This window comes from Geospiza fortis, unplaced genomic scaffold (assembly GCF_000277835.1).
Source record: "Geospiza fortis unplaced genomic scaffold, GeoFor_1.0 scaffold450, whole genome shotgun sequence".
Classification (NCBI taxonomy): Eukaryota; Metazoa; Chordata; class Aves; order Passeriformes; family Thraupidae; genus Geospiza; species Geospiza fortis.
Window position 1 is genome coordinate 1425279 of NW_005054416.1, and position 9685 is coordinate 1434963.

Here is a 9685-nt window from a genome sequence, read left to right on the forward strand (position 1 = left end):
GCTTTCCCGAGCTAACTCAGTGTGCTGCAGAAAGAGATGAGGATGGCATTTCTTTCCCATAACTCTGGCATTTTAGTCTGAAATGTCAGATTTGTAAGTGCAAAGGATTTTTCAGCCCTGCTGTCTTTGTGGGTTTTGCTGCTGAGCAGACAACAAGCCCCTTGTTCCCCAGGAATGTCACAGCAGTGTGCCGGGCACAGAGAACTTCCTGGGGGCAAGGGCTGTTCTGTAGCTGCCTTCCCGCTTGTGTGCAGGTGTGTTTGGGGAAGGGAATCACATCCCTGAGTCAAGGGTCTGGATTTGCTAATAGAAGTGGTTCATTTTCCAGGACAAAAGGGTGGTGAGTGAGAAAAGGGGAAACCCCTGTCCTACAAGCCCTGGGTTTGGCATTGGCAGTGAGGAAGAGGAGGAGGAAGCAGATCATATGTTCACATTCAGGATGGGGAAGAGGATGCAGCTGGCTGTTACCATGGACAACAAAGCAAAGGTGAGTAGGGAAGAGGATTGCTCTTACATTGCAGCCTCTTGACTTACAAAGGAGCTTCTGTTCTGCCTCTCACTTGAGCTTTCTGTCCAGCGTGTCACGTCCAAAGGGAACGGTTCCCTTGCTGCTTGTTTCCTCTCATTTCGCAGTTCTTCAGCACAACCTCAGAGCTACCACATGCTTCCCTCTCTATATCTGATTCCCAGGAATCAGCCCTCAGGCCTTGCTAGCCCCTTCAGCAACACCCTCCACCCAGCCAGGTAGAACCAGTTCCCTTTCTAAGGGATCAGTCACCTTATTGCCCTCCTGGGCCACTCTGGTGTTAAACTGTATTGCTGTGCCTGGAAAGAGGGGCTTTCTTGGTGACACTGGTGTGACTGAATGAGGCACCACTATCCTTCCTGTGACCACTGCAAAGCCCCAGCACCAGAGATCCTCGGCTGTGCAGAAAACCACTCACATCCAATCATCAATAACCTAAATCATAGTCAAGCAAGATGCCCCAAAGGAAAGCCGGCTGGAAAGTTTCACAAAATGGACATAAGTCTGGGGGTTTCCTTTGTTCCCCTGTTCTTTTTCCTGGCACACCTCGGATGAGTATTTTTAACACTGCCTCTGCAATCTGGGGCATGCCTCAGGCATGAGATGGGCACATCTCACCTTACAGTGACTCTGTATGGGGAGTGGTGTAGTTCTGACTAAGCTAAAGAGCTGGTGCCAGAGTCCCAGATCTCCGTCAAGCAGGGAATGACCCAGGACAAGCCCTGTGGAGGGGAGGAGTTGGCTCTGCCAGGCGCTGTGGCTGTAGACCCGCTCTCTGTCCCTGTTGGCTCTGCATGGGTGCTCTCCTCATATGACATCTCTCACTCTGGGAGCTGGGGCACCAAGGACCAGGATTTCCCAATGTGGGACAAGCAGGCTGGGAGATCACCCAGACTGTTAAAATAGGAAACAAGGAAAGAAGACACATGTCAGCAGACACATTGAGCAGAATGTGCCTTCAGGCGAGGCAGCTTAGCCAGAAGCAAAATGGGGATGGAGGGAGGGAGGGAAGAAAGGAGGGGAAGGAGTGGTAAAGGGAGAGCAAAGGGTATTACACAGAAAATCTGGTGGTCTCCCAGCCTGGATGTGTCTAGCTGCCACATCTATGTTAAATAGCTGTTTCCTATATTTCCTCTGAGTCTTCCTTGCCATCTGCTCAATAAATGCCGGGTTAAAGGCTTTGCCAACACACCAGCCTTCACACCATGCCTTTTAACATCCAGTAGCCCAGGGATGGTGTCACCTTCCTGTAATCCAGTGATGTTCTTTGAGGCTTCTGTTGTGCTCGAGGTGTTTGGGCACAAGGTTCTTTGTGTTGGGTTTCATGAGGGACTTTCTCAGACAGCAAGTGATGAAGTCACCTTCAAATATCCTCCCAGTACCAGACCTCCCTGGTAAGAGGTATCTCTGACCCTTTTACATGTCTAAAGAATGAGCCATCAACACCTAAACATTGAAGAGCTCTAGGGAACAGCTGTTGACTTAAGATGAATAAATGCTTGATGTACAACTTGTGGATTAATAGCTTGCTGTTGCCTTCTAAACCATCTCTGGGCTTACTTTCTTAATAAAAAAATTATGTTAACTAGAATGCCAAACACCTCATACAAGTGTTCTGGGTAGGGCAGAGCCAGGCCAGTCTCCAGTTCAGGCTCTCACCTCAGCAGTACAGCCTAGAATTACTGAACCCAAAAGCAGAGCTAGAAATCCCCAAGGGAATATGTAACAAGGTTCCCACCATGTCTGTTCCTCTGGGGCTGACAGGACAGGCAGAGCCAGACCACTCCTCTCCCCTGCATCAGGCTGACTCAAGAACTATCTCTGCTGAAACAGCAAAATCACACAAATGTGAAAGATGAATAAACGAGAGACTGAGGTTCTGCTGCTGGAAATACTCCAGTGTCTCCTAAAACATTTATCATGTGCTAGGAAGCCCGATGACTGAGAAGCTGTAAAAAAGGTCATGCTGATGGAGGCTGTGAACGGGAAGGCTCTCTCCTCACTAACATCTGCACTCCTGGCAGAGCCGAGGGAAAATGAGGTTAATGTGAGGCTTCTTGGTATCACATGTCATGGCAAAGGCCCTGATTGCAAGTCTTCCCTACAAATCAGAGGTCTGGGTGTGCTTTTTGTTTTTAAAAACAATTTCGTAGCAACAAAGAGTTCCCAAGTTTCACTAAAGTTTCCTTGGAGATTTTGAGTACCTTTTAAATCAAGACTCCAGTAAATGTGAAAGCCCAGGGTGGAAAACAGAGTAAAATGCAGCATCCTTTAGAGAGGGAAGCTGCTGAGGTTCCTTCATCCTTGGTGAAGTTGAGCAGACTTCATATGGATTAAGAGAAAAGAAAAAGATCAGAGATAACGTTGGATATGACTTATTAAGTCTCTCATTTCCTTGTAAGGCAAAAATAAAAAGGCACATGACAGGCCCGAAAGATGATACTTTTAAATGAGAAAAAGTATGAGTATCTTTTTGTACAAAAGATGTGCTCATTTTGTGGAATTGATGGCTGAGGGCACTGGCAGGACATCAGCCAGCAACAAAGATCATTAACAAAATAAGAAACAGATGTAAATCCATGTAGTGAAGTCATGACACTAATACAGACAGCTGTAAATAATATCTGAGAGGGGTAAACTGCCCTTGCTCAAGGAGCTTATATATCAGGTTTCTTAAGTATTCCACTGCTGAATAAATAATTCCAGAAATACAAATACACAATGACTATGAAACGATGAATTATCAAATGCTAATACACTTCAGGGGAGTAACTGCTATGTGGACAAGGTTGGAGAGAAGGAACCTCACTGTTCCCCTTCTCCTCCACCTTCTAGGCTTACGCTCTAAGGTAGCCTTGCATTTTATTGGAACATGTTGTATGGGGAGGGGACAACCTCACATTTGTTTCTAAGACACAGACACGAGCTTAAAATAAAACCATCCTTCAGTGTTCATGCTGCAGATTATCCGAGCAGGGTAAATCCCACCATGCTGGTGTTGTGCTCAGCTAAACACACCTCTGTAATATCGCAGACCCCTTACAGTGGGGTGGCAGCTTTATGAGCCAAGGGTCTGACTGTTCTGCTCAGTTTCTGTTCTGCTGGCCTAAAACCCTTTGCAGTTTGGGATGGCCACTCTCCTAGGAGGGCTAATGGGGGTGTCCTTAACTGAGCCTGTGCCTTCCAGGGCAAGAGGATCGTCAGCGAGAAACGCGCCGAGAGCTTCCCTGGCCCGGGCCGAGTGCCGGACCTGAGCGAGGAGGAGATGGACCATTTGGTGGCTTTCCGACGGGGAAGGAGGATGCAGATTGCTATCACCATGGACAACAAGGAAAAGGTAAGTACAGTGCTAGTGACTGGCCTGTAACCTATCCATGGCATCCACTTCTGCTGGCATGAGGAGAGCCTAGCCACAGGATGTTGGGAGACACTCTACGTTAATAGTGCAGCTTATCTCCATATCTCTGCCTTCCATCCCTGTGAAAGAAGAAAGTCACGATCTTTTCCCTCCCCCGTGATCCTAGCTAAAGGCTAGAAGCCTCCTAAACACACTGAGTTCATCAACAGATGCTGCTTTGGAAGGATTGATGAAAGCACTGCCAGATATGGGGCATGAATCTCACCTTGCCTCTTACCAGCTTTTCTTTGAAGCCACACAGCAGACTGGGACAGGAGCAGTGTCCTCCTGACTCACTGCATGTGAACAGAGCTGGGCTATATCTGCCTCTGAACCACATCCTGCTGTGCCTGGTCATCACCTGCTGAGTGAGCTGGCTGAACTTTGTTAATCTTTGAAACATATTTCAAATACTTCTTTACAAATACCTTTTTCTTTACACATACAGAGGCATGTGCTATTTTCCTCTTTGGAAGCTTTCACAGATAAGAAAGAATGCCTGCAGCAAACAGGGTCAGAGACTGTGTAGGAAAACACACTTGGTGTAGCTACCAACCACCCAGGAATGCTGGGAGACATCTGCAGCCCCTCTCTGGAATAGTGCCAACCATTTGCTGCTACTACCCGTTCTCATCTTCAGCTTCTCCTCCTTCCCAGGGCTTACCTAGGCTCCAGGAGTTCAGGTGCTCCTTTCTTGTGGCTGCCAAGCTGTGTTTTGAATGCCATAAAGCTCAAGTGAGCTGCCTGATTGAGCCACTGGTAACCCCAGAAGTCCCCATGACAGACATCATCACCAACGTTCCTGGATGTAATGGGATTGACCTGACTGTGCTGTTTCTGCCCTTAAGCTTGTCAAATGTACTTCTGTAATGTGTCAGGCAAGTGTCTTCTTCTGCTCTCTGCTGGGCCTGTTTAAACACTTGTCTCTGAGGTCATCAAGGCTGGGGCTGTACTAGGAGAAAGCAGCAGGAGGAGTGCCTGGATCTTGCCTTTAGATCCTGTGATCTCTTAAGTGTATGGACTGCCCTGGAAGGTCATCTCTTATCTGGTTTTATTATGGAATATGAAATTTGAGGCTGAGCATCCATGTATGTGGTTTTGGCAATGCCTTGCTTATACTGGCCTCAGAGCATCTGGATTCAGAGCATATGAAGGTGGGCCTAAGGCTGCACTGGCTAAAGCCATAGAATCATGGAAGCTTGGAATCCCAGACTTGTTCAGCCTTGTTCCCTGACAGCTCCATTTGCTGTTCCTGCATCAGGGGAAGTAGTGAATAGATCATTCCCAGGTCACTTCCCAAAGCACAAATGATTTTATTGACCTGTTTCACGTCTCCCTTCAGCTATCTCACGTAACTTAAGAGATTGTCCCTATTTAGACTTGTCTGCTGAGGACTGTTCTTTATTTCTGATCATTCTCATTGTTCCCATTTGTGCTTTGTTATTTTTACCATATTCTTTCAGTACAAGCAGACCATAACTGCACATGGTATTCCAGCTGCGGGCTCTCCAGGATGTACTCAATGACATAACAATGTTCTGGTTTGTTCTCTATTCTTCTCCCAACAAGTTTGCATTTTCTTTGCTTTTTTTTTCCCTAAATAATTGAGCTAACATTTTTAGAGAACTAGTCACAGTAACACCAAAATTTCATTCCTGACTGTTAATCATAGCTCAGGACTCATTACTCTGTGTGTGTATACAAGAAGGGACATTTTTCTCTGTGTGAGTTATTTTCTATTACTGATATTGAATTTCAGCTGTAATTTTATGATGCAGGCATTCAATGTCAAGAGATCTTTCGCAGCTCTTTCCGGGCAAATTACATTCTTTGCCCTGGATGATTTAGTATCATCAGCAAACTGTCATCCCTCTCTTCAGCTCCTTTTCCAGACCATTTATGAGCATGTTGAGCAGCACATGTTCCAGTGGCACACTCCTGCTAATCTTCTGCCATGGAAACCACCATTTTCTTGCCACTTTTTCTTTTCTATCCTTTAATCAGTTGTTAAAAGAGAAAGTTAATTTCCATCCCCAAATAGATCAGCTGCTGGGGAGCCTGGTGGGGTGTCAGTGGCGTTGGCTGGGTAGCTGTGTGTTAGGACCTGAGCTGGGACCCCTGATTCAAGGATTAACTTTCAGTCCCTCATTAACCCCAGCATGGTTCATCCTTTGGGCCTTTTTACCTTGTGCCCCAGCTGGTTCCCTGCTCTTTAGGGGTTTCCACAAAGGCCTAGGAGAAAGAGTCACATCCAGCACTCTCCCTCCAGTAGCCTGCCCCCTGTCAAATTTGCTTCCTCCTCTGTGCATGTGTCATATTTATCCAATTAAAGTATTTGATGGGTGTCCTCATTACCACACATTTTCTCTATTTTTATTCTTGATAAAATTCAATAAAGAAAAAAAGCCCAAACTAACAAAACAAAACAAAACAAAACAAAACAAAAAATCCCCAAAGAGGAAAACTGCTCCCATTCTTGCTGCCCATGGTGCTTCTGGCTAACCCCACGCTGTCTGTCCCAGACTGCAGCAGAGCTGAGATAGAAGCTACCAAAGGAAATGCAAGGGAAAAAAAATGCTTTCATGATCTCCTTTTCTGAGACAGCTCCAGTGCCATAAGCAGAAAGACTCTTTCACTCTCTGTTAGCCCACAGGGCTGAAGGGACCAAATTATCCTGTCTCCTTGCAGAGTCCATCACTCTACTGCTGCAGCTTCATGACCTCCAGCGCTGCTGCTGGCTTGGAAGTGCCACATCTGGGACCCATCTCTGCCTGGCTGCCCCTAAACCTGCCTCAGGGCTCTCCTGCATGTAGGGCTGGAGAAAATCCTTCATTTTTAGCCCTAAAAAGCCACTCCATGCTTTGGCAGTGTTTCAGGCTCATTAGTACATTAGAGCTGGGAGCCAGCAGCCCAGGACCAGTGGAGCACAATGGTTAATTAACAGGTTACAAATCATCTTTTAAATGGGCAGTTGATAGAGCTTCAGGGCTTTTAAATTGTCCCTTTATTAAGAGAGTTTCCCAGGATGGTGTATCAGAAATGACTGTAATCAAGAGACACAAAAGCTGCTTTCAGGGACTAACACAGAGGAGTTGGACTTGGTGCTTGCAGAGGAGAGGAACCAAACCTGTGGCAGGAGAAACACTTGCTTTTACATTGCAGATGGGAGGGGAAAATAGGCAGAGAGGGTGGCTGAAAAGTCTTTAGCTCCCTTCAGGCAGCACAATTAAGGAGGCAGATTTTTCAAAAGAGTTATAAAAAAATCCTCTCATGTACTAGTTTCAAAAATCCTGCCCAGTGGGGAATCTGAGCACTAGAAAAACGGCTTTAAGCTCCTACAAAAATCTCCTCATTTCTTCAAGAAGAAATGCCAGTTGTGGTGCTGACACGTGCCTGGAGAGGTGGGTACCAAAAGGTTTGTTTAACTCATCTGATTGTCCTTACTTTAAAAAAAGAAGGCATTGAACTAGCCCAGAGATGTGGAAGCCTGTCAAAGCTTCTGGAGAACTGTTAGTACAAACCAGTGCTTGGCTGGATAATGGCATCAGTACTGTCACCACTGCACAGTGACATTAGCTGGGAATATGTGTGCCAGGGAGTCAGGAAGACCCAGTGGCAGAAGGCATTTGGGATCCCAGGGCTGGTTTGGAGCAGGCTCTGCCCCACCTTGGGCCCCACCCTGGGCCATTCTGGACTGAGAAACTGAGAAATCTTGGCAGGAACCTCAGGATAAACAATCATAATCTTCCTTGACTGCTTCAAGCTTTTGTGTCCTTCTCCTACTCTGCAGGAACAGTTACACTAGGAATGATAATGTCCATGTCATTTTTCTTAATTTTGGGGGCAGAGCAGAGAAGGAAAAGAAAAACATGTTTTGCTCCCTCTTGGTCTGGGTGTGTGGTAACAGGAGGAGCAGTTCTGGGACAGCAGGACAACAGGAATTCTGCTCCTGAGCCAGTGCAAGAGCCAAGCTGACTGTTCTCTACACAGCTCAGACCTGCTGTCCTGGTACAAAAGAACTACATTCTTGTGGTCTTCTCTATTTTCCACAGTGCCCCCTGAGAGGCAAAAATAGAAGCAGACTAAGGCAAAATGCAGCTGGCTTGCAGTGAGGGTGTAAAAGGATGAAGGGTTGTGCAGTGTCTCTGTGAGCCAGGTTTGTGGTGGGCACTGATGAGTGACCATTCCAAATGAGACAGCCACTGGGATGTAGGGCTCTGGGAGAGCAAAATTTCCAGATTTCTGCTGTTTAATCTCTCAGTAAATGCTCAGTTTGGGACTGCAGAGAGTCATTCAATCTCTCACTACAGGGTTCTTCAAACAGGGCTGCCTGAGCAGGTGATTTTGAGTCTAGTGGGAGCATTTTTGGTTATATAAGTTTTCACAGCAACATTTTGAAATAAATCCCCAGTGTCATCTTTCACCATATCCCCTTTTGCAACAGGCAGGATGTGGTGAGGGGCAGCTTCTCTGAGCACAGACCCCTCTGCCTTTTTCCTAAATTTTTGCAGAGAAGTCCCCGGACAATATAGCTAAAATTTTCCTTGTTATTTCCAAGGATCTGTTTGAACAAACCTCCATCTGTACTGGAGCTACGAGTCAGACCAGTGAAGCTGTCATGCACCAAGTGCAGTGACAGTCCATGAACTGTATGGCCACACTTCCCACCTGCCTCAGACTTAGCATGTGTGGGCAATCCCCCAAAAATATGTCCCCAGCTCATTCCCTGCATGATTCCATGGGATACATGAGAACAAGCTGCAGCAGCATTTGTTGCCTTAGGAGATTGGGCAGAGCTGCAGGTATCAAGACTGATATCCCAAGTTTCCCTGTAAAACTGAAGCTGTGTCTGGTGAATGCATGGAATAAAAGTTCTGTTTCCAGCCTGGGCTGGACCTCACCATGCTGCTGCTTTCTGGAAGGGCTGAGCTGGCAGTTCGTGCTGCCACGTTCCTCTTTGTGTTTCAGTTCTGCTTGGCACTGCAAAATGGCAGCAGGACAAGCTCAGCCCCACACAGCCCCAGCCCTGTAGCTGTCCAACCAGGCAGGAAGCCTTTCCTAAAAGATCTTTATGCTCTGCAGACTGTTTTGTTAAGACCCACTGCAAGCTCACCCTGGCCTCTGCATGGCTCTGTTTCAATTATTCATCATGTGTGGGGACAGAGAACCCCTGGCTTGGCCCATGTTTGGTGCCTGTAGCTCACTAAGAAACAGAGGCTGATTGTCACCTCCTGCCAGGCTGGGGAATATCAACACCAGAGCAGAGCCTGCCAGTCTGGTGGCAGCATGGGTAAACCCCATGGGAGCAGGGATGGACCGTGGTAGAAGGATGCTATGTTTGCCAGGGACTGAAAACACTCCAAGTGTGACCATGCTGGGTCGTAGCTGCACCAGATAGCTGCTGTTTGTAGCTATCCAGCTCTTGTACAAGGGAATTCTAAAATGGCCCAAATCTGTAAAGATACCTGAAACTTGGTCTGCCTTGGAAAGAAACGACCATGTAGGACACCACTCTGCTTCCAGCCTGGGAGAAGGAGCAACGTCTGGGAATGCTTTTCTCATGCACCCATTGCTTTCTGACTTCTTTTTTTTTTTGTTTTTTTACATCAGTTTGATTTGGGGCTCCAGAAAAAATCCTTCCTGTTTTACTGATCTTTTCTGAGAAGTTCTTACATGTCCTGGTCAGCATAGGTGCAGGCGCTGATTCCCCGGTGAGGAATCCTTGCTTAATCCTGAAATAATTCCTGTGTCTGTTCTGTTGG

At 46.8% G+C, this 9685-nt stretch overlaps 1 protein-coding gene across 1 annotated transcript in view; it reads left to right on the forward strand.

Annotated features, from left to right (window-relative positions):
* Positions 1-9685, forward strand: part of CCDC9B (coiled-coil domain containing 9B) — a 25659-nt gene that overhangs the window by 3841 nt on the left and 12133 nt on the right. The window contains exons 4-6 of the mRNA XM_014309292.2: positions 329-487; positions 3714-3872; positions 5938-5942. Of these exons, the coding sequence (XP_014164767.1) occupies positions 329-487; positions 3714-3872; positions 5938-5942 (323 nt within the window). The remainder of the gene's footprint in view (positions 1-328; positions 488-3713; positions 3873-5937; positions 5943-9685) is intronic.